General features: G+C 43.0%; 1 protein-coding gene across 1 annotated transcript in view; it reads right to left on the bottom strand.

Moving 5' to 3' along the window:
- Nucleotides 1–23,042, bottom strand: part of LOC122740764 (plasmolipin) — a 35,531-nt gene extending 12,489 nt beyond the window's left edge. Inside the window, exon 1 of the mRNA XM_043983428.1 lies at nt 22,646–23,042. Coding sequence (XP_043839363.1) covers nt 22,646–22,792 — 147 coding nt within the window. The 5' untranslated portion in view covers nt 22,793–23,042. The remainder of the gene's footprint in view (nt 1–22,645) is intronic.
- Between the last annotated feature and the right edge of the window lie 1,286 nt (nt 23,043–24,328).

Raw genomic sequence — 24,328 nt, 5'->3', positions numbered from 1 at the left:
CGGGAGGACCTGAGTTCAAATTCGGCCTCTGATACTTACTAGCTGTGTGACCCTGGGCAAGTCACTTAACCCCAATTTTAAAATGTAACCGGGGGGGGCAGCTGGGTGGCGCAGTGGATAGAGCACCTGCCCTGGATTCAGGAGGACCTGAGTTCAAATCTGGCCTCAGACACTTAACACTTCCTAGCTGTGTGACCCTGGGCAAGTCACTTAACCCCAATTGCCTCACCAAAAAAAAAAAAAGAAAAAGAAAACCCCCTTAGGGTCAGCTAGGTGGCGCAGTGGATAGAGCACTGGCCCTGGAATCAGGAGGACCTGAGTTCAAATTCGGCCTCTGATACTTACTAGCTGTGTGACCCTGGGCAAGTCACTTAACCCCAATTGCCTCACCAAAAAAAAAAAAAAAGTAGCTTGAAAACCCCCTCTAGGATGTTTTTCTTTAACCTGAAAGAAATTCTGAATTCTGAAATGTATTTTTAGACCAGTGAATAAAATGTTTAGGGTAAGGAATTCATATAGTGAGTACTGGGGCATCTAGGTGGCACAGTGGGTGGAATGCTGGGCCTGAAGTCAGGAAGACTCATCTTCTAACTTCACATCTAGCCTCACACACTTAACAGCTGTGTGACTCTGCGCACGTCACTTAACACTGTTTGCCTCAGTTTCCTCATCTGTAAAAATGACCTGGAGAAGATAATGGCAAACCACTCCAGTGTCTTTGCTAGGAAAACCTCCCAAATGGGATCATGATGAAGAGTCAGACTCAACAACAACAACAACAACAACAACAAAGTGAATGCTACCCAGGCTCCCCCACTCCCAAAATGATTTTTTGGGGGAAATCTTGCCATTTCAAGATCCCTAGAATCAGATCATTACAATTCCCAAACAAGGAAGGTGAGCAAGTAATGCAATACAGCTAACTCTCCAAGGTAGGAGCCAGAGTCTGGCCTCTGATGATGTTTCCATTTCTAGAAGGGAAAGAAGCAAAAACCTTTTGATAGCAACACAACTCAGAAAAGATTAAACAGACAAGGCCTTGGAGGAAGAAAAAGAATAGCTTACGTTTGCATGGCATTTTATAGTTTGCCAAGCTTTCCTTCCTGTTGTGAAACAGGCAAGATCTTTAGTATTATCTCCATTTTTTAGAAGAGGAAAATGAGGTTCAGAGATTAAGCAACCAGTCCATGGTCACTTACATAGTAAATGGTGGTGCCAGGAACCAACCGTCAGGTCTCCTGACTCTGGGTCCAAAAGTTATAGAGAGCAAGTTTAAGTAGGGGGAGGATGGTTCCTGTCCTTCCTTACTCCCTCCCCTGCTCCCATCCCTACCCATTCTGAGACCATACTGAGGGTTTGACTGATGAGGGCACTGCAATGATTGCTCAAGTGCATCACGGAATTAGCACCAAAATTGGGGAACTTTTTTTAAAAGCATGGGCACAAATTTCTTTTTAAAAAAATTAAAATCTTATTTTTAAAGATCAATACAGTATTTCACCTTTTCATTGTCTAAAATAAATGTTAGATTCTTTAAAATATATTTGTTTAGTTGTGATATGATTTTGATGGAATACTGTTATGCTGTAAATTGTACCAAATATGGGGGCGGCTAGGTGGTGCAGTGGATAAAGCACCAGCCCTGGATTCAGGAGGACCTGAGTTCAAATCTAGCCTCAGACACTTGACACCAGCTGTGTGACCCTGGGGAAGTCACTTAACCCCAACTGCTTGACCGAAAAAACAACAACAATTGTACCAAATATGTAAATTGTTCTCCTGGTTTCGTTTACTTTGTTCTCTATCAGTTCATACAAATCTTTCCAGTTTTCTCTGATTTTGTAATTTCTTATGGTACAATAATATTCCATTACATTCATATACCACTATGTGTTTAGCTAATCCACAACCCATTTTCCTTCCAGTTTTGTGGTACTACAAAAAGCACTGCTATAAACATTTTTATATTAACAGGATTTTTCTTTCTTACCATAATAAGATCTCTGAAAGGGGAAAAACCCTCATATAAATATACACTAAGAATGACACCAATTATAGGCTTTACTCAAGTGTTATACAGTTACCCAAATGACCTGTATATAGAGGCACAGGAACTTTCCATCACTCAGCTGGAAGCCTCTTGTAATAGTCCTTGTTTAGGGGTGGGACCTCTCAGGGATGGAGAATTGAGTACTTGGCCTAGGAAAGCCACTGATCCCAAAGGACCTACCTAATGTCAGCAGCTCACCGGGTTTATCTGATTTCTTCTGGCCTCAGTCCAGGCACCAAAAAATTAATTGACTCCTGTACCCAGGGGGACATTAAACTTAATGACCTCCTTGGATCCCTTATAGTTCTGAGGTTCTGTGATTCTTTGCCAGGGACAGGAAGAGGGAATTCACATATTCTTCTCCTCTGAGCCTACCCCAGCTGGTTGATTATGTTTACTTGATGTCAAACAAGAATTCAATAACTCTGAATGGATGCTATCTTAGACTTCAGGCCTGGGATCCACACCCAAATGATCCAGCTCTAAAATTGCCCATGCTAGTCTGGGTTCATGCTAAACTCTGCAACCTGTCAGCTGTGTGACTTAGATAAATCACTTCCCCTCTCTGGGCCCCAGATTCCTCATCTGTAAAATGAGGTTGGATGAAATGATTGGACTGACTACTCTGACAGTCGATGTTTAACATTTGAACATTCTAAGACCCTTCTTGAGCTGACACTCTGTGATCTAAAGTGTCTTCTAAGGATCTCCAAATCCAGGAAGAAAAAATAAAAGAACTGTGGAGTAGATGCTGAATGAACCATACTGTTTCTTTTGTTTTTGGTGCTGTTGTTTTTTCTATTTTGAGCTTTTTTATTATTGCTCTGATTTTTCTCTTATAACATGACTAATGCAGAAATATGATTAATGTTATTATGTGTGTGTGTATATATATATATAACCTATATCAGATTACCTGCTGTCTAGGGGAGGGGGGGAAGGAGGGGAGGGAGGGAGAAAAATCTGAAATTGGAAAGCTTGTATAAACAAAAGTTAAGAACTATCTTTACATGTAACAGGAAAAAAATAAAATACTTTATTAATTTAAAATGTCTTCTACCTCTAGCATTCCGTGTATGAAATCCCTGTCCCCAGCTTGAGTTGGACCAGAAACCTAGCACCCTGTAATTTAGTCTGCTCTTCCTCTACCTCCGTACTGCTCTCTCCCTCCCCCATCTGTACAACCATTTACTAAGAGGTTGTCACATCTCACTGGAGAAGCTGTGTTAATGTGCAACCAGAGATCCTTCATAAAGCCAGAGAGTGAAAGCTATAACCATCAGCAAAAAGGCAGGTAAGGGCTCTTCTCACATAGGACCATATGGCCTAGAAAGCACTCTGGGTTCATCCAAGAGCTGCTTTCATGATTCACCCCTTCCTCCAACTTAAGCAAGGGGCTGGGGAGGAAGAGCCATGACTACAAGGCTATCATGAGGACAGCAAGGAGCAAACCAGTCCCTGGAGAGTGGAAATCACAATCATCTAATGTCACAACTGGGAGGGATTTTATGAGGGGAAACTGAGGCGCAGAAAGGGGATGTCTTTGTCCAAGGTTACAGGGAGGCAGGTCAAGAGTTGGAATTAGAACTCTGGTTTCTCATCTCCTGGTCCAGCCTTCTGGCCAACACATCACTTACCCTTGAGTTAGGCATTTAGTTCAACTCATATATATATATATATGTGTGTGTGTGTGTGTGTGTGTGTATATATGTATGTATATACACACACAAATATATATATATGTATATATGCACATATATACATATACACATATATCTATGTATACACATATACATAGATATGCACACACAAACATGTATGTGTATATTGGAGAAAGGAGAGGAGAGAGAAGAGAGAGGAAAGGGGAAAAGGGAGAAAGGGAGAGGAAGAGAGAGAAACAGAGACTGAGAGACAGACAGACACAGAGAAAGAATGAGAATGAATATGAGTGTTCACGACCTCAGAGTCTGAAGGGGCCTCAAACCATTTAGTCCAACTTATACTCCATCAAGAGTCTCATATACAATATATTTCATTCTGGATGTCCAGTAGATATCTTACACTCAACAGGTCTAAAGCAGAACTTTCTCTTTCTCCCTAAGCCTTCCTGCCCTCCTAACTTCCTTATTACTATCCAAGGGTTAGAACAGTAAGTGATAGTGGGAATTGAGTGAACCACACTGATTCCATCTTGTGACTCAATTCTGGAGCTAGCTCAGCTCCCTTTCTATTCAACTATGGGTCTAATCCAATTTCTGTCTTGTAAGAAAACTTTATTCAATTATGGGAATGGTAGGAAAGCCTTATTGCATTGTTCGAACCTAACTCTGTGTGGCTGGGAAGCTGGACCACCTCTACCTGCTCCTCAGAGACCTTAACTAAGGTTATGCTGACCAGAAACCAAGTCAGATCTGAAGATTGATGCAAGGAGTTTTCTCACTATTATACATCTCAAGCAACTCATATGTCTTACCTGAAAAGTGGCCCCATACTGATCAGTTATTGTTTCCACATTACTTTGTTTACAGATGGTTGGGGGCGGGGAACGGGACACCTCTTTTTCTGATTTCAGGGAACTGTACTTGTTTGCTCTCCCCTCCCAACTTAGAAAGGCCCTAATCTTTCCTCCAATGAGAAATCAGATTACTTAATTTTCTAACCTGGTTGACTGTTTTCTTTTAATTGATTGGTCTTGTTTGATTGTTTTTAATGCATAATCTGTCTCCCCCTGTATTTGAGGTCCAGGGCCAAGCTGAGGAGGGAGGCCCGGTCCTAGTTTGTTGAGCAATTGGCATGCATTGAAATCAATATGTTCAGGAGCTTGAACTTTTGTTTCCTCAGTCATTTCAGCTTTCACCCACCACAGCATCACAGCCTAGGTGTCATCCTCCACTCTTCACTCTCTCTCACCTCCCAGATCCAATCTGTTGCTAAGGCCTGTCCATTTCCCCTTTGTAACATCTCTCATATGAGCTCCCTTCTCTCCTGATATTTGCCACCACTCTGATACAGGCCCGCATTACCTCACCTGTTTGGACTATTGCAATGGCCTGCTGGTTAGTCTCCCTCCTCCCTCCCTCAAGTCTCTCCCCACTCCAATCCATGCTCCATTCAGCTGCCAAAGCGATTTTCCTAAAATGTAGGTCTGACCAAGTCAACCCGCCCCCCTCCCATTCAGTAAACTCCAGTGGCTCCCTATTGCTTCAAGGATCAATTTGAAATCCTCTATTTGGCATTCCAAGCCCTTCATCATTCAGCTCTTCCTCCCCAGCCCTACTTTTCTAGTCTTCTTACACTTTACTCCCCACTATATACTCTTACACTCAGTCACACCAGCCTCTTCCATGTTCCATGAACAAGATACCTTATCTCTTGGCTACAGGCATTCGCTCTACCTGTCCCCCAAGCCTGGAATGCGCTTCTTCCTTGTCTCTGCCTCTGGGGCTCCATGGCTTCCTTCAAGTCCCAGCCAAAATTCCATCTTCTACAGGAAGCCTTTCTCAGCCCTTAATCTTAGTGCCTTCTCTTTCAAATTATTTAGTTTTTCCTGTGTATAGCTTGTTTGTACATATTTGTTTGCTTCTTGCCTCTCCTATTAGATTGTGAACTCCTTGAGAGCAGGGACTGTCTTTTGCCTCTATGTGTACCCCCAGAGCTTAGCACAGTGCCTAGCATATACTAGGCATGAATGACTTAAATAACTGACTGACTTTATAAAGAAGTGGTCGGGGCAGCTAGGTGGCACAGTGGATAGAGCACCGGCCCTGGAGTCAGGAGTATCTGAGTTCAAATCCGTCCTTAGACACTTAACACTTACTAGCTGTGTGACCCTGGGCAAGTCACTTAACCCCAATTGCCTCACTAAAAAAATTTTTTTTAAAAATTAAAAATTAAAAAAAAAATAAAGAAGTGGTCATTCAGCCTTCAAATATATAACTTGTGGCCCAGGGCCACACTCTTTAGTGTGTATACCCTTCGATCCAGCAATACCACTGCTAGGTTTATATCCCAAAGACATCTCCAAAAAAGAGAAAAAGACCTATTTATACAAAAATATTTATAGCAGCTCTTTTTGTGGTGGCTAAGAATTGGAAATCAAAGGAATGCCCATCAATAGGGGAATGGCTAAACAAGCTGTGGTATATGATGATGATGGAATATTATTGTGCTATAAGAAATGACAAGCAGGATGATTTCAGAAAGGCCTAGAAAGACTTGTATGAACTGATGTATAGTGAAGTGAGCAGAACCAAGAGAACATTGTGCACAGAGACAGCAATATTGTTTGATAAAGAACTGTGAATGACTTCTTGACTATTCTTAGCAATACAATGATCCAAGACAATAACAAAGGACTATTGATGAAACATACTACTTCCAAAGAAAGAACTGATCTTGACTGCACAGACTGAAGCATGCTCTTTTTCACTTTCTTTCATTCTTTTTTTCAAGTTTTTTTGTACAAAATGACTAATACGGTAATGTGGGGTTTTTTGGTGTTTTTTTTTTTTTGCAGGGCAATGAGGGGTGACATTCCCAGGGTCACACAGCTAGAAAGTGTCAAGTGTTTGAGGCCAGATTTGAACTCAGGTCCTCCTGAATCCAGGGCTGGTGCTTTATCCACTGCACCACCTAGCTGTCCCTTACAGTTGTCTTAATTTTTTATTTTATTTTTTTAATTATTTAAAAAATTTTTTTGGTAATCACACATGTATCACCCTATTTGATTGCTTACTGCCTCAGGGAAGGGGAGGAGAGGGAGGGAAGGAGGGATAAAAATTGGAACTCAAAACTATAAATTAAAATACTACCCATATGCCTAAATAACAATTTTCTCTATTAAAAAACAAACAAAAAACCCTGGACATTGTAAGCACATACATCCATGTCTATTTTTGTAACAAATGTCTTAGTCCCTAGTTATTACTATCTCTTGGTCTGGGAAAGTCAACTTTCAGAAACTCAAGTCTTAGCCACTTGTAAGGACATAAAACTCCCACATGTTTTTCAGGGCTCCTCATACCTCCACAACAGAGGTCCACTCTGTTGCCTGCTGATTTTACAAAGCACAGAGAGCTTTGTTGACAAGAGTTTATCCTCTTGAACCAGCCAACCATCAGGAGTTCTGTGTCCACACAGCAAAGTACCAGTGGGCATGCCCACCCCACATAGGGAGGTGCCCCTCAGATGCCTTCCAATCAAAGTGATTGGGAAATTAATCAAATTGACAGGATGCCTCTGATCAATTCTCCTAGTATCTAGTGGGAAGGGGAACCCACGATATCCTAAAGCAACTTTCGGAAAGTTCTTATTGGAGAAATGCTTCCTTACTCCAATGTTGTAATGTATCTATGATCTCATCAGTGTAAATACCCCCCTCTAATGGTGGGACCACAACCCATCCATGCCTTCCCACCTTGAGAAATTCTTGTCCCTGTCCTCCCATGTATAAGACACAGTGACTCCACTCAATGTGTTAAGATTTTACTCTGATTTCTTTTGAAATTATGAGGATGCTAGGAGTACCTGGGCTGTCCATTGGTTATATTCCTCACTATTTCTATGTGACCAGCTTATCTTTTTCCTATCCTATATTTCTTTGACAGCAACTCTTACATTGCTCCTCTTGTGCAATTCCTCATTTGTAACAAAGTACAGCTTGCTTATGCCTGCAGTGTGTGTCACAATTGCCCTTGGGGTGATCACTAGCTTCACCATTACTCAAAGCCATACGATAGTAGTGGAAGAATATTGGTGTTAATATGGTAGATCTTTCTTTTAGGAAGAAAATTGAGATTATTAAAAGAACTTTACGATTTCCCAAGGGTAATTTGACTGCTTTCTTCCTGTTCAATTCTGTATCCAATTCATTGTACATTTGCATATTTTCCCCAAAATACATACTTTGTAAACTGTTTATTCAATTGTATTTCATAGTCTACTCTAAACAATAGGCAAGTTTCATCCACATGGTTTTTCTTCTGTGGATCCACAGGCCAAACACTCTTAAGTGACTATGCATCTCATTTAGGCAGTTCTGCAACATTTCAATAAGCACAATATCTTCCACAAATGGGAATGCTTGGGAAGACAAGCATCTTTAGTGAATACTTCTATGACTTGAACTTTGTATCTCATCTATGATGGTGGGAAACACCTTTGACATGCATGTGTATGTTTTTATGCTTTACTTGATATTAATTAGTTCTTTTTGTTATATCTTTCAAAGAATCTTATATAATTTTTTTTTTTTTAGTGAGGCAGTTGGGGTTAAGTGACTTGCCTAGGGTCACACAGCTAGTAAGTGTTAAGTGTCTGAGGCCGGATTTGAACTCAGGTACTCCTGGCTCCAGGGCCGGTGCTCTATCCACTGCGCCATCTAGCTGCCCCGAATCTTATAATTTTGAAACACATGAGAGATGTCTTAATAAAGAGCTTTTAAAGTAGCCTTTTTGCTTTCCCAAATCAAATGCCTTTTTAGAGTCAAACTATATTTGTTTTCTTCAACACCATTTCTACTTCTACTATATCTGGGACTATAATGCTAGAGTCCAAATGTGGTGGCTCCACTGCCCTTAACGGTGAAAGGAGTTTGTTATTCAACAGCAAAAATTCTTGAAGATCTTTTACATCTTTCATCTGTTTTTTGTCCCTCTTCCAGTTTCATCCTTCATTCAAATTCATGGGATGGCTTTGACTATTTGCGTCTTTAAATTTGTTTTTCAGGAGCAGCTAGGTGTCGCAGTGCATAAAGCACCGGCCCTGGATTCAGGAGGACCTGAGTTCAAATCCGGCCTCAGACACTTAACACTTACTAGCTGTATGACCCTGGGCAAGTCACTTAACCCCAATTGCCTTACCAATAATAATAATAATAACAACTTATGATTTTCCATCATCCTTTTCCTTAAAATTTTACAAACAGGTTTATTTTCTAAACCAATTCTGCCTTTGTATGCTATTTCTTTCTGCTTGGCAAACTGATCGTGAGTCTAATGACTGAGTTGGTTTGTAGGTTCTTTTTGGTCTCCTTGTTTGGCACTGATTTATAATGGTTAAACTTCTTTACCAAATTGTTATAATTGGTGCCAATGTCCTTTTTCCCACCAGTTTCCCATTTTGGGGGGCATCAATAATTTGTTTAAGTAGGTTATGTCGGAGTTTTTATTTGGGCAGCATAATTTTTATAACTTTATTCTTTTATTAGTTTTATATTTTCATATAAAATTAGTAACCATCAAAATATACTTAATAATTTACTTTCCCCCCACTTTCTCCAAGTAGTAAATCCTATATCTCCACCTTGTTTTCCCTATTTTTTCTGGCTGATGTTGTGAGAGGATAATGCTCATTTTGAGGGTCATCATCTTCTCCTGAATAGGGCAGCAACATTTTTTCAGAGAAGGCATAGTCAACTAAATAGGAATCAAAGCATGTGTTGTTATTATGATTACATTATAAGCATGGGATGATCAAACTACAGTTTTAATTCTCAATCGTTTTCATATGAAAAGGTTCTGGAAAAGGAATCCAGTTCATTGTGGAAGAGTCACTTTCTCCAAGAGTAGTAGCTTTTACTTTAAGGAGAGCTAGTTCTCAGCTGGCCAGCAGTTCTTTCTTAGAACAAGCAGGATTTAGAAAGTCTTCTAGGACCTGGTATTTTCCTCAGGTAGTTCTCACACTCCAGGGCTCACAGTGTCTTCTAGTAGCAATCAGCTGCACTAAAATGGAAAAATCTGGAACATCTAATTTTCCTACAGATCCCACTTCTTTTACAGTTGCTCCTTCTGCCTCAGGGAGCTCAGATAGAAATATTCAGTGTACTGACTTCAGGTATTTTCTCATATAGTTTTAACTTGTCATCAAGCTCAGCAATCTTGTCATAAACTATAGTTAGCTGTTCCTTAGGATTCTGGTCTTTACCCGCCTCTAAGGATCCTTTTAAAAGTTCTCTCTCTCTCTCTCTCTCTCTCTCCCTTTTTTCATGAACAGAATTTCTTTCCCACAGCCATGTCAGGGTTGAATTTTGATCATTTATCATCTTGCTTTCTGTTTCAGTGGTTTCAGCTTCTGGAAAGCAGAAAGTATCTAAGGTTGACTCACTCCTGCTAAGATGTCCCCACGGATGTTAAGAGCTTGGCCAAATGCTCAGATCCATCCCAGGGGGCATCCCAGCAGCCTCTTGTTGTCCCAAGGGTGCTAGCACACATCATTTTGTATTAATTTTAATCCTTCCTCTAACTAGATCTAGATAGCTGATTCATAATTTTTTACATACATACATAATTTTTTAAAGTTTATTTTTCTTGAGTTTTTTTTTGTCTGTTTTCTTTCACAACCTGACTAATATGGAAATGTTTTGCATGACTACACATGTATAGCTTATATTGAATAGCTTGCCTTCTTAAGGGGGAGAGAGAGGAAAGAAGAGAATTTGGAGCACAAATTTTTAAAAATGGACTTTAAGAATTTTTTTTACATCTAATTGAGGAAAATTAAAATTCTAAATAAATGAAAAAATTTAAAATCAAAATTTAAAAAAGGAAGTGATTGCTAATAGCAATAACAAGTTCTATTTCCTGTCCACCCAAATATAATTAATTTCATTTTTGTGATATTATTTAGCACTCCCCAAATCCAGCACTTTCTAATTCTTTTCTTTTTTTAAAAAAGTTTTAATTTTTAATTTTTTAAAACTATTTTATTATTTTCCCGTTACACATAAGGATAGTTTTCAACATCTGTTTTCACAGGATTTTTAGTTCCAAATTTTTTTCTCCCATCCTCCCTTCCCTCCCTCCTCCTCAAGATGGAAAGCAGTCTAATATAGCTTGTATATGTACAATCACATTAAACATTCTAATTCTTTTCTTGAAGAAAGTATTCATTATGTGTAGTGAGGATTTCATGAAGTATACAATTCTTTAGTGTCTTCCCTTCCTCCTGAACAAGATTTTTTTGCTCTCCTTGCCTTTGCTCACTTTTACATTGAAGTTTTAGTTTTTATTTTAATTTGGAGGATTCTATCAAGTTCTAATATAATGTCTGTGTCTCTTCTTCTTCTTTTTTGTTTTTTTTGCAGGGCAATGGGGGTTAAGTGACTTGCCCAGGGTCACACAGCTAGTAAGTGTCAAGTGTCTGAGGTCGGATTTGAACTCAGGTACTCCTGAATCCAGGGCCGGTGCTTTATCCACTGTGCCACCTAGCCACCCCCTATTTACAAACTTTTTATTTCGTAAGATGAAGAGACACATGGGGCAGCTAGGTGGCGTAGTGGATAAAGCACCGGCCCTGGATTCAGGATTACCTGAGTTCAAATCCGACCTCAGACACTTGACACTTACTAGCTGTGTGACCCTGGGCAAGTCACTTAACCCCCATTGCCCTGCAAAAAAAAAAAAAAAAAAAAAAAAAAAGTTTGTAAATAAGCTGTAATTATTTCTTGGTGGTCCTTCAGCAGTTATTTATTATGAGTGCTGTAATATGTGGGAACCAAAACCCTATGAAATGATATTTCTTTGACATGTACTAAAAACAACTTCATCGCTTCATTAAGCTTTCCTTAAATAAAGGCAAAACCCTTCTCTGCAAAGTCAAGATCTTTTTGGATCTTGGTTTTGCCATCCAGCCCATTAGCCATCCTTAATTTGCTGTCACCTGCAAACCAACTAAGCATGCCATCCATGTCTTTATTCCAGACTGATAAAAACGTTGAGCTAGCAGAGGGTCAAGCAGAAATCCCTGAGACACTCCACTGGAAACTGCCTTGATCCAGCCAAATTATCCTGAATCCATCTAAACATGTTATGACCTTGCCCACATCTCTCTGTGATAGGCTTTATCAGATGCTTTACCAAGATCTAAGTGAACTGTAACTGTAGCATACCCTTTACTATTCCTCCTTATTTGGGACTTTAACCCCCCCCCCTTTAGCCTTTTTTGTTCTTTTCTTTTCAGGCCAAAGGTCATTCTCCATGGCAGATAAAACAGAAGCAAAGCAAGAGCAGAGCATCTCTACCTTTTCTCCATCATCCTCCCATCCAGGCAATCTGATAATAAGCCTGCACATCTGATAGGCACTCCGACCTCTGCCATCAAATCTATCCTCCCCACACTTCAGTAGAGATAAGGAATCAGGCTGCTAGGTTCAGGACTGAGGCAAGTCAGGTGATAGTCATAATATTCATAGACTCACAAAATGCTTCGAATGGTAGGACCCTTAAGGGACTATCTAGTCCAACCTCCTCATTTGAAAGAGGAGGCCCAGAAAGCCCAAAGACAAAAAGTGACCTCCCTAAGGTCACCAAGGAAATCAAGAGTAGAGCCAGCTCTAGAAGCAATGTTTCTTCCCCCTCTCTCAGCTGGGATCTTTCCACCAGGCCACACTGTCTTCCCTGTCTCTCATGAAAACTAGCCATGTCATACTGGGGAAGTCATTTGATTGCTCTGATTGCCACGTTCCCTACTTGACTGCCAATTGGGCATCATCTTTACTCCATCCACCTGCACAGCAACCTTGATTGTGAGAATCAAATCAATTATTGGATTCAATTTAACAAATATTTTTGTAAGCCCCATAGAAGGCCCTAGGAATACAGAGATGAAATAAAACATACTATTTTCAAGGAGTTTACAATCTAATGGGTTATGAGGTACACAAGAGATATATAGGTAGGTATGGATCAATCTAGGTTGTGCACTGGGGTCTAGTCAGGGAGACCTGAATTCAAATCCAGCCTCAGGAACATGTGAGATGTGTGACTCTGGGCAAGTCACTTAACCTCTGTCTGCCTCAGTTTCCTCATCTGCAAAATAGAGATAATAGCAACTATTCTCCCATGGATATTGTAAGGATCAACTGAGATAACAATTGTACAGCTCTTATCATACTGCCTAGAACATAGTGTTAGATAAATGGTAATTATTATTTCAAATAACTAAGATCCATGGAAGAGCGAAATAAGTGAAAAGGTATCCGGACAAAGTGCTAGGAGAAATTTGAGCAGGGAAAAAAAGATCATTTTCTTCAAAATTTTAATGGATTTCTTATGTTTTTGAATCGCCTTCATTTCCAAATATGTCTTCTCCTCCCCTGCCCAACAGGCCATCTCTTGTAATGAAAAATAACAAAGAAAAAGAAGGGAGGAAATCTATTCAGCAAATGTAGCTAGCTAACTCATCAACCAAGTCTGACAGCACAGGCAGTGTTCCATACCAGCAATCTCACACCTCTGCAAAGAGGTGAGGCAGGTACGTTTTCTCTTTTCTTTTCTCTGGGAAAAAAGCTTCAGTATTATATTTACACAGTGATTACTTTCAAGAAAAATCATGCTGAACTAGCTTCTGGGAAGAAATGGCATGAGCCAAGCTCCAGAAGCAGACATCCAGAAGACAAGAGGGGATCGAGAGTATGTCTTTGGATCCTACAGTAAATGAAAGGTAGTGATTCGAGATAAGGCTGCTAAGGCCTTTTGATAACAATTAAATGCTTTATATAAGTGAATTATTAAAACTTCCTCATTGCTGAAATACTAGTAGGGTTCAACCACTGAGGTCATAAGAACCCCAAAAGGGTCCTCAGAACTATTTAATCCCTTATCCCTTCATTTCACATGAGAAAACTGATGATCATCAGAAACATAACTTGCTCAAGGTCACCCAGATGATAAATAGTAATCTTTGTCTCTGGACTTCTTTTCTTTTTGGCGAGGCAATCTGGGTTAAGTGATTTGCCCAGGATCACATAGCTGGTAAGTATCAAGTGTCTGAGGCCGAATTTGAATTCAGGACCTCCTGACTCCAGGGCTGGTATTCTATCTACTGTGCCCACCCCTGTCTCTGGAGTTCTTAAGAAAGAGACAGTTGCCTAGACCTGAGAATGCTGGACCAGACAATTTCTCACCCCCAAGATCCCCTTCTGTTCTACGATGCCAGAATTCTCACCATTTCATATATAAGGAAACCAAAGCCGGAGCAACGAACAATAATTCCCTACTCCTTGAGTCTATTTTCCCTTTCCTTTCATTCCCACCCATCAAAGGCAACTCTTCCTTCATCTTCTTTCCCTCCACACTTTAAAGCATGGGGCACATTGGGGACTAGGATCCACAGCTGTGCCCTTAGCATTTGTCTGTGGTAACACCAGAATGTGGCCTTGCCAGGCCCAGCCTCCACCTCTGCCTTTCACTTCTTGGGGGTGGTGAAAGGGCCTTTATGGAAAAGAAAAGGCATTGTTTGGAGGATTACAAAGGGGTAGGGGACACAGAGGAGGTCTTTAAACTGCCCCAGCCTTAGAAAAACAACAGCCCCTTTTCACTGGTAAGTCAAGTTTAGAGAGGAGGAGGCCCAGAAGTGGTAGTGAAGACCCAGGCAGAACTTGGGGTAGGGTCCAGGCAGGAAACCTCTGTGGGTTTTCACACCAAGAGCTCTTTATATAAGCAAAGCAAGAGGGGATCGAGAGTCCCATGGCCTCTAGCAGAAAGCACCCTGAGACCAAAGTTATAGTCACAGCTTCACTGCTGGCCTTGTCTTGTGTCTTTTAACAAATGGCTTCATCTCTTTGGGCCTCAGTTTCCCCCACTGTCAAATGTGAGCTTCCGTTTCCCCACCTTTTTATAAGATTAATCCACAGCTTTCCCTCCCCCCCCCCCCCCTTGCAGCTCCAATTTACAAACAACTATAAAATGCAAGCTTGGGGCAAGATGATCTCTGAATTTCCCTTCTGGCTCTAAATTCCAAGATACTAAGAGGATCCTGGCCAGGAAAGGGCTTTACAAACCAAATGGGGCTAGAGAAGCCAGAGCCACTGTCATTAATGAGATGCACAAGTGATACAGATGTCAGGGGTACCTTCATATGTATCTTCTATTGTCTGCACTGGAGTTGGAATTTCCTCTGAAGTCAGGGAAGTGGGTGCTGCTTCTAACCCCTGCAGGGCACCCCCAAATAGAGAGCTCTGTGCAGAGAAGGAGCCATCCTATAGTGGTGGCACCACCTGCCTCCTACCATCCTGCAACATGCCCTCCCACCCCACCCCACTGCACCCCCTGTCCCAGCCTCCCACAGCTCTCAGGGCCTTCTCCCTGACTCCTGGGACAGGCACCTGCAAACAGGTGCTGCCACTTCTCTGATGAAAAGGCAGCACTGACTTCCCCATTCCTGGACCTCACCAGTTCCCTTTTAATAAACAAACAAAAAACTGAGTGTGCTTTTGTGTTTTGGCCCTCTTGGGAATCTCAGATCTGTGACAGGTGAGCTGCTCCGACAACTTCTCAAAGCTGGAGAGCAACCAAGAAAAACAGAGGTATGGCACACAGCCTCACAGCCTTCCAAGTCGAGGGTCAGAGCTATAGACCTAGGTTGGGTCCTGCTCTGCTGGTCTGCGAATCAGCGTAACTGGGTCCTCTTCCTGGTTATGCCACATACTCCCCGTGAAACCTGGGGGTGAGACCTTAAACTTCCCAGGACAACCATTTGCCCATCCATAAAATGGGTGAGCACAAATTCAGCTAGTCCTCCCACTTCCTGTCAAACGTGCTTCTTGTTAAGACATCATGTGATTGGGGCAGGTAGGTGTCGAAGTGGATAGAGCACCAGCCCTGGATTCAGGAGTACCTGAGTTCAAATCCAGCCTCAGACATTTAACACTTACTAGCTGTGTGACCCCGGGCAAGTCACTTAACCCCAATTGCTTCACTAAAAAAACACACAACAAAGACATCATGTGATTATGAAGCAGCCTGATCCTCTGGTGGCTCATCATGGCCTGGACTATTGAATGCAGCTGAAAAGCAAAGCTCTGGTGGGCTCTGTCAAGTTGGAAAGGCTTCTAGTACAGACCAGGGGACAGTCTGTGCCTGCTGTCCCAGGACTAGCCCAACTAAGAAAATCCCTACCAACTTTTTGGCCTGACCCATGCAAGAACAAAATGGTCCTCATTCCCAAGCACCCCATTCTGCTTCCTTGGGTAATCATGGCAGAGTATTGGAAAAGAGTCACACCAGTAAGTGGCAGAGATAATGTTCAAATTCAGCTCCTCTCATTTAAAATACAGCACTCTTCCTAATGCACTACTAAGTTGCCTGGAATACCGACAGGTTTAGTAATTTCCTCTTAGTCACACAACCTCTAAGACAGGACTTGAACCCAGGTCTTCCTGACTCTCAGGACTGGCCCTCTATCCAATTCAAATTAGCACTCCCTAAATCAGGCCTTTGTTCTGAAGAATCGGCCCTCAGTATCTCATTTCTGACCCTAAGACTGACACAGATCAGTACAATTCTTGAATTACTAGGCCTGAGGTTTAAAAGCCTTGGTCCCTTTACCAGTGGTGGTGGCATGGGGGTAGGGTATCTGAGACCCTGGTGTGATAGACACACATGCACACGTACTCAGAAACCTAGGTCTGACCTCTCTCTTGTAACCAAGAAGGGAAATTGTCCCTTCCTCCCCCCACCTCAACCTCCAGAGAATTCCCACAAATGCTCTTGCAGGGACAACTGCCTACTAGGTAGAGGGACACAGTTTGGAGTTCCTTCAGCCAAATCACAGAATGCCAGAAATAGGAGAGACTTTGCAGAACAATAACCCCCTCCTTTTTTCAGGGGAGGAAACTGAGGTCAAGAGAAAGGAAATAATTTGCCCAGAAGTTACACAAGCAGTAAGTGGCAGTCAAGAGTTCAAGGCAGGTGTTTCTGACTCCTCATGAAACATTCTTTCCACTGTACCAGCTGCAGGATGGCTGCTAAGCCATGTCTTGTTTCATCTCTAGCCTCATAAAAATCTGTGGCAGCCAATGTGGCCACTCCTGAACTGAGAAAGACACATTTAGTACCCTTCACTAACAATGTCCTCTTTCCTGGGCTTTTAAAAATGGGACTCTTTTGAACACAGGCTTGTACAAAGACATTGAACAATAAGTCTGTTTTACTAGGCCACAGAGGAGGGTGGTACTCCCTGATGATGAGATCCTTCACTCAGAAGGAACACAGGCTCACATTCCAGGTGATAGCTAGAGAGTTCTTCCTAGGCCTTTCAAAAAGATGCCATAGGTCCAAAAGAAAACTTGAACTTCTGACTCTAAGTCGAATGAATGCTGGCCCTGCCTTCCATGCCAGACCTGGCCTAGGTAGGATTTAAACCTGATACCAGATTCACACAGTATCGTGCTGGGCAAACAGTGGGAGCCAATGACGCACAGAGTGCAGATCAGCCTGGCACAGCCCCATGCTGCAGACTGCAGGTAAGACTAGCCACCCAGCCAGCAAGACCTTTCTGCACTGGACTTCATAAGGCAATACTGTGAAGGACCCAAAGAAAAATGGGCTGAAGCAAGACTAGTCATATAGGACATAGGTAGTTGCTCACAGCATAATACACAGGGGGCTAGGTTACACTTTTATGGTGACTTTTACATATGATTTTTTTTGGGGGGGGGGTGAGGCAATTGAGGTTAAGTGACTTGCCTAGGGTCACACAGCTAGTAATTGTTAAGTGTCTGAGGTCACATTTGAACTCAGGTCCTCCTGAATCCAGGGCTGGTGCTCTATCCACTGCGCCACCTAGCTGCCCCTATGATATTTTTTTTTTGGTGAGGTGATTGGGGTTAAGTGACTTGCCCAGGGTCACACAGCTAGTAAGTGTCAAGTGTCTGAGGCTGGATTTGAACTCAGGTTCTCCTGACTCCAGGGCCGGTGCTCTATCTACTGTGCCACCTAGCTGCCCCCTATGATTTTTAATATATGTGACATTTTATATTTTTGAATGCCAGATAATCCCATTCTTTATGGCATGTAGTAATTTGTTTTGTGACAAATCAAGTAAAATGTGACCTGGAGTATTCAAAGCTTCCAGTAGAAGGTCATAGGTGGGAGGCACAATTTTCAAACTTTGCCTGGGGCCTGGGACAAATTTCTTGTCCAAATCCCAGGGATAAAGACCCACTCCATCTTATCACAATAGTCATAAGACCAATGTTTTAGTCAACAGACCAGAAATTCTTACATTCAAGTGAATAAGATATCCTTCAAGGCAGTCACCTTGGGAGACTTATTTCTAAGCAGCTCCCACTGTCCAAAAGGAACTCCTTTGGGAAAGACTTTTAGATATTTTAGGAGCCCAAAAGAAGAATCCATCTGATTTCTTTAGCCAACTCATTTTTTGACCCAAGAGGCTAGTACCCAACTGAGATACCTTATTCAACTGTTTAGATTTCTGTGACTTTTGGTTATTTCCAAAAATCTCTCCCAAAAAGCTGAAGATTTGGGCCCCTCCCACACATATCCCCAGCCCCCTAGGAGGTAAAAAAGAATGTGCTTTAGACAATTCCCAAAAAAGAGTGGAAGAAATGGAAATTTCCTCTTCCATGTGCACATTGGGTCAAGCACTTCCCCATGCGTTATTTCATGTGATTACCAACACAACCCAGGACAGAGATGATTATTCCTACAGTGTCTGATCAAAGAGGAAATAGACTGCAGAACTTGAAATAACTTGTCCAAGGACCTATGGCTAATAAATAGCAAAATAGTACTAGGACCTAGGTTCCCCGACTCCTGGTCCAGGGATCAATGCCTCTCCTGTATTAGTGTACAGGTAGTCCTCAAGGTGAAATCCATCCAAAGGAGTATTAAGTTCTGGTCTGTTGACTAAAATAATGAAACCAGTCCTATTGCTTTATGGTTATAGCTCACATTCTGCTAACTGAGGGAGGCAGATGTACACACATAGGGCAATGACAACACCAGGCAGCATGTGATCACTGTGCCAAAGGAGGGGTACAGTAGGAGAGAAGATGAAAGGAGTCGGAAAGGTCTGTCTAGGCTGTGGTGGTCAGGGTAGGTTTCAGAGAGGAAGTGGGCCTAATAGGGATAACTTAAAGGTTAGGGTTTGGGTCAGTAGGGAATGGCAGACAAAGGAGGCAGAAAGTGCAAAGAATGTGTAGTGGACAGTAAACACTCCTACTTGATTGGTGGAGTGTTCATTTAGCAGGAGAGAAGGCTGGGGAAATAGATTTGACTTATATTGTGAAGGACCTTTAATGGAAGACAGCTAACACAATAGAATCATTGATCATTCAAAACTACATATGGCCAAAGATCATGAGGTACTCGGACCCCTGATCAAAGCCAGTTCTGGCTCAGACCCCTCCCCACCCCCTGCCAGACTCTAGAGTTGGGGGGAAGAAGGACAGAGAAAAGCCCAGTGTTCTAGGATGGCCAGACACAAGTCCTTCGTGTCTCCTCACAGCTGACTATCACCTCTCCAATAAAAGCCTATTCTCTGTCTCCCATGATCAAGCAGGTTGGGGGCACCCAGCACTGGACTAGGAAACTCTTGGATGTCAGCCTCATTTTTCAACCTGGACAACTGGTGTGGCTACACCTACCACCAGCCTCAGGAAACAAGTGAAAAAGAAAGGGCTTGGGAAGCCAGTGGCCCCGTTTACAAGGCTGATGCAGCTTTGCCTTCTTTTGAGTTCAAAGCACCAACTCTAGTCTGTTCCTATTGGAAATAAGCCAGAACAGAATAAGGAGCCACTCATCATCACTTAGTTCAGGCAGCCGGCAGCTTAATGTTTGGGCGCCTTCTCCCCACACCTGCTCACCAGCCCCTTCCCCACATGATAAGCTGACCTCAGAAGTTGTGGTTCTACCCAGCTCCTGCCCTCCCCTGCCCTCTGCTTTCAACCCCCACTTTACTCAGAGAAAAGGCTCGGAAACAAAATTCCTCACAACACCCACCCTACTGCCCAAAGGCCAGTTAGAGACTGGAAGGGGCAATTAGGTGGCACAGTGGATAAAGCACCAGCCCTGGATTCAGGAGGACCTGAGTTCAAATCTGACCTCAGACACTTGATACTTACTAGCTGTGTGACCTTGGGCAAGTCACTTAACCCTCATTGTCTCTCATTGTCCCTGCTCTCCTTTTTTGTGATACCCTTACAAATGCTAGAAAACAGTGATCATGTCCTCCAGAAAGTCTTCTTCTCCAGACTAAATTTTGAGATAAAATCATGGAATTTAGAGATAACTGAGGCCATCCCACTCATTTTACAGAGAGAACTGATCTCCAAGGCTTCACTATGGTCACACAGGCAGTAAGTAGGACCCTTAGGTCCTCTACCTCCAAATCTAGTCTTTCCACTAAACTTAAATTCTAGTTCTGCAACCAGTTAGCTATGGACCTTTGGACCAGTTATTTCAGCTCTCTGAATCTACTTTCTCATCTGGAGAATGGGAAGACTGGTATTGGACCTGTCTACCTCACAAGACTGTTGTGAGGTTCGCTTAATATATTTTGGAAAGTATTAAAGCACCACACAGGTACAAGGTATTGTTATCTATTACCTCCCAATGCTCTCCATCCTGTCTAATCCTCTGTGCCCATACCTTATTGATAGCTTGGTCAGAGTTTTCTTAAAACTATATTCTAGGGGCAGTTAGGTGGCACAGTGGATAGAGCACCAGCACTGGATTCAGGAAGACCTGAGTTCAAATCTGGCCTCAGACACTTAACACTTACTAGCTGTGTGACCCTGGGCAAGTCACTTAACCCCAATTGCCCCACAAAAAAACAAAACAAAAAACCCTCAAAAAACTATATTCTAAAACCACTTTATATCAGCAAACCTGGGCCTCCCTGGCTGGTGACTGAGAAGGTAACAAGCAAAGTTCATGCTTATTACTTCTGCAAAGCCCTAGCTTTATTCATAGGCCCAGAGAATGAGAACTCTAGAACATACCTAAGGATATCTATCATGTTAGACAACATGACTAATGTGGAAATGTGTTTAACATGATTGTAATGTATAACCTTTATCAGATTGCTTGCTGGTTTCAGGAGGAGGGAGGAAAAGGGGGGAGGGTAAAAAATTTGGAACTCAAAATCTTACAAATATGAATGCTGAAAACTATCTTTACATGTAATTTGAAAAAAAAATACTACAAAAAAGAATATTGTGCTAGCATTATAACAGAAATCAGAACACATCTGTCTCCTCCCTTGTAACTAGAATGTTCAGAAAGTCCACATTAGCAAAGGGGTCAATGGGTGAGTTACCTTTTCTGCTAAGGTATTGACAAGGAAAGACTGAGCTGTGTTTTCACCCATCACCAGCACAGAATCACCAAATAAATCCTGGTATGTTAACAATTCTGCCTCCTCAAGGAAGGTTGTCTGCACTATGGAGAAGGACTGGACCTATGATTTTACTGGTCTGGGGACCTTGCTGCTGAGGAAACTCCTTCCACCATTGCAGGTTGACACCTTTTTTTTGAGAAGTCTTTGAGAGCTGCCTAGAACTCTGAGAAGTGGCTTAGTGACTAGTGACACAGAGAGAACCTGAACCCCAGTTTTCTTGGCCCTTGGGCAGCTCTCTGGTCCACAGTAACACATGTAACATCATCAAGGGCTAGTTGGCAGGGGATGAGGTGGATTACCCTGGGGGCAAATTCCTAAATTGTTCTCATGGACTTCATTGTAAAGCAGAAGAATTACAGTACACATCTGAAAGCTAGCAACTTTCAAGAGCTGACTTTTCTGTGTTTCAGTGTAGGACAGACCACACACAGAATCTTAGAGCTGGAAAGGGCCTTTCCAAGTCACCTAGTCCAACCTCCTACCCAATGCAGACATGCTCTCTACATCCTTTTGGGGTGGTTAACTGGCTTACATAATATTCTGGAAATGTGTGGAAAAGATTTGAGGCTCAGTATGTATTAAGGTTAGTGTATATAATATATGTGTGTGCATATATATATATATATATATATATATATATATATACACACACACACACACTCCAGTCTATAACATGGGCCATCCCTCTAAAAGATGTAAAAGTCACCAAAACTGCAAACAAGTCAGACAAGCCAAGGGTCAACTTCAGGTTCTCTGCTGAAGCTGTGGATCACCCCTACCCTGGGGCCGCAGGGATCAGCCAAGTCTAACTTCTCACCCAGCAAGAACCAGGTACATCCAGCTCCATAGCTTCACAAAAGAAAAAAAAAAGCCACCCTAGGTGGCCTCAGATGGACACCTCCCTCAGGCAAAAACAGCTCTTGGGCAGGGAGCAGTTTGAGGTGTGAGTTTGGAGGAAATAGAATGTACTTTCCCTTTTTTGGACTGGGGTGAAGACTAAGGTGTACTAACTAAGGTGTGACCAAGTGGGAAGTAAAAGGAGTGAGCTTGTAATTAGGGGAAAGGGTAGGCAGGTGATGCACTTAGAGCCCTGTAGAGGGTATGTCAAGCCTAGAATTTGTCAAATACAAATTATCCAAGTTCCTTAAATAACTTGAGTAGAAAGTCCAGGACGGGAATCCAGTCCTAGCAGGGTTCTGGGTGTGTGGGGGCGGGGGAGACAAAGCGGGGCGTCTTATCTCCGTTTCTAGTGTATGTAACCGAGCCAGCAGGAATGGCCTCAGTTCAGATCCAAGGGTATCCCAGTCCCGTCCCTGAGACTGCAGTCCCTGTCTCCCCAGCTATCGGAGCAAGGGTCCTATATTCGCCCCCACCAGATATACGCAACGACCCCTAAGCTTCCCCCCCACCAAAATTAGCCTGAGCGCCCCAGTGGGCGCAGAGGCTCGAACTCACGATCTCAAGGACCATCAGGGCGCCCACTACAGAGCGGAGGAAGCCGAGGTCTGGCCGCAGAGCCCCGAGTCCCGGCAGCGAGGAACGGGCGCCACCCTGCACCGGGGTGCTGGTCTGGGTGCTGACTTTGGATGGGAAGTCAGCCATGGGTTCGGCTGCCCTCCAACCCCCAGCGTTGGGGGTTGAAGACGGCGGTGACCGATGCTTCGCCTGCGCTACGGACTCCGCGTCCCTGCTCCAGGCAGTGGCGGTGGAGGTGGAGGTGGAGGCAGCGATGGAAGCGGCTGCACCCGGCACTTGCTCTCCCCGTGGGACTGGCCTGGCTCCACGCTCGTTCCTCCCAGGCGCACAGAGCACAGACTGCACCGCCCTACGCGCCTACTCGCGCATCTGGGAGGCGCCAGGGAAGGAGGGAACCAGGGAGGGGAGAACAGGGGAGATATACAGGTACTTGCTGATGCTTAGAGTTATCGGCACCGCCCTTTCCTAGTTCTCGGCGATTGTAGATCCCTGGTGGAGAGCCTCTGGGGCAGGACTTCGTCGTGGAAACTCTGGGCAAGGCAAAAATAAGAAGGGGAGACCTAAGTCAGAGGACAGGGCATTACCTGAATAGGGGGTTCATCGAGAGAGAAAGAGGAGGCAGGTGACTAGCGGTAAATTCGTTGAGCACGCAAACTTCTTGGGTTCGGGTCCCTTGCTCTATCCCAACCATCATTTTGTTTTGTTTTGTTTTTTAGTGAGGCAGTTGGGGTTAAGTGACTTGCTCAGGGTCACACAACTAGTAAGTGTTAAGTGTCTGAGGCCGGATTTGAACTCAGGTACTCCTGCCTCCAGGGCCGGTGCTCTATCCCCAACCATCATTTTGTAACCCCCCCTACAACTAGCAAAGTGCCTTCCACATAGTAGAATGTGGTGGTACCCTGCAGTGTCCAGCAACAGTTCACCTAAAAGTCGCTCCATTCATGCAGACCTACTAAGAGGACAGAGAGAAAAATGTAGCGTGAGAGAGAAATGAAAGAATTAGAATTTTTAGGGAACGGCCTTGGGCACGTTGGGGAGATACTAAGTGGGGAATTTATGGCAGGACACGACAAGAGCTTCACAGTAGGAGATCTGCTAACCAGCCTGCAAATGATCTCCAGACTTTACTTTGTGTTTCAGGCCTCTGCACAGCCCCAGGAGAACTACCCGATTTGTATGAATATTAAGAGCAGCCCCAAAACATGTATGTCTAATACTCTGTCCTGAAATGGCCCATTTCCTGTTTCAAAACTACTAAGGCTTTCCCTTCAAGTACTGGATATCTGACTAGTGCTAACAATGTAGTTTGGACAATGTCCACTTTAAAAAAAAAATCTTGGTTAGTAATTTCATCATGGTGGGGAATTCTTTTTTTAAATAGTATTTTATTTTTTCCGAAATGTATGCCAAGACAATTTCTAGCATTCATTTTTGTTTTTTGTTTGTTTTTTGTTTTTTTTAGTGAGGCAATTGGGGTTAAGTGACTTGCCCAGGGTCACACAGCTAGTAAGTGTTAAGTGTCTGAGGCCGGATTTGAACTCAGGTACTCCTGACTCCAGGGCCGGTGCTCTATCCACTGCACCATCTAGCTGCCCCCATCTAGCATTCATTTTTACAAGATTTTGAGTTTGAGCTTTTTCTCCCTCCCTCCCCTTCCCTCTT

This window comes from Dromiciops gliroides, chromosome 2 (genome assembly GCF_019393635.1).
Source record: "Dromiciops gliroides isolate mDroGli1 chromosome 2, mDroGli1.pri, whole genome shotgun sequence".
NCBI lineage: Eukaryota > Metazoa > Chordata > Mammalia > Microbiotheria > Microbiotheriidae > Dromiciops > Dromiciops gliroides.
The sequence above is the reverse complement of the archived record's forward strand: the minus strand, read 5'-3'. Positions and strand labels throughout refer to the sequence as shown.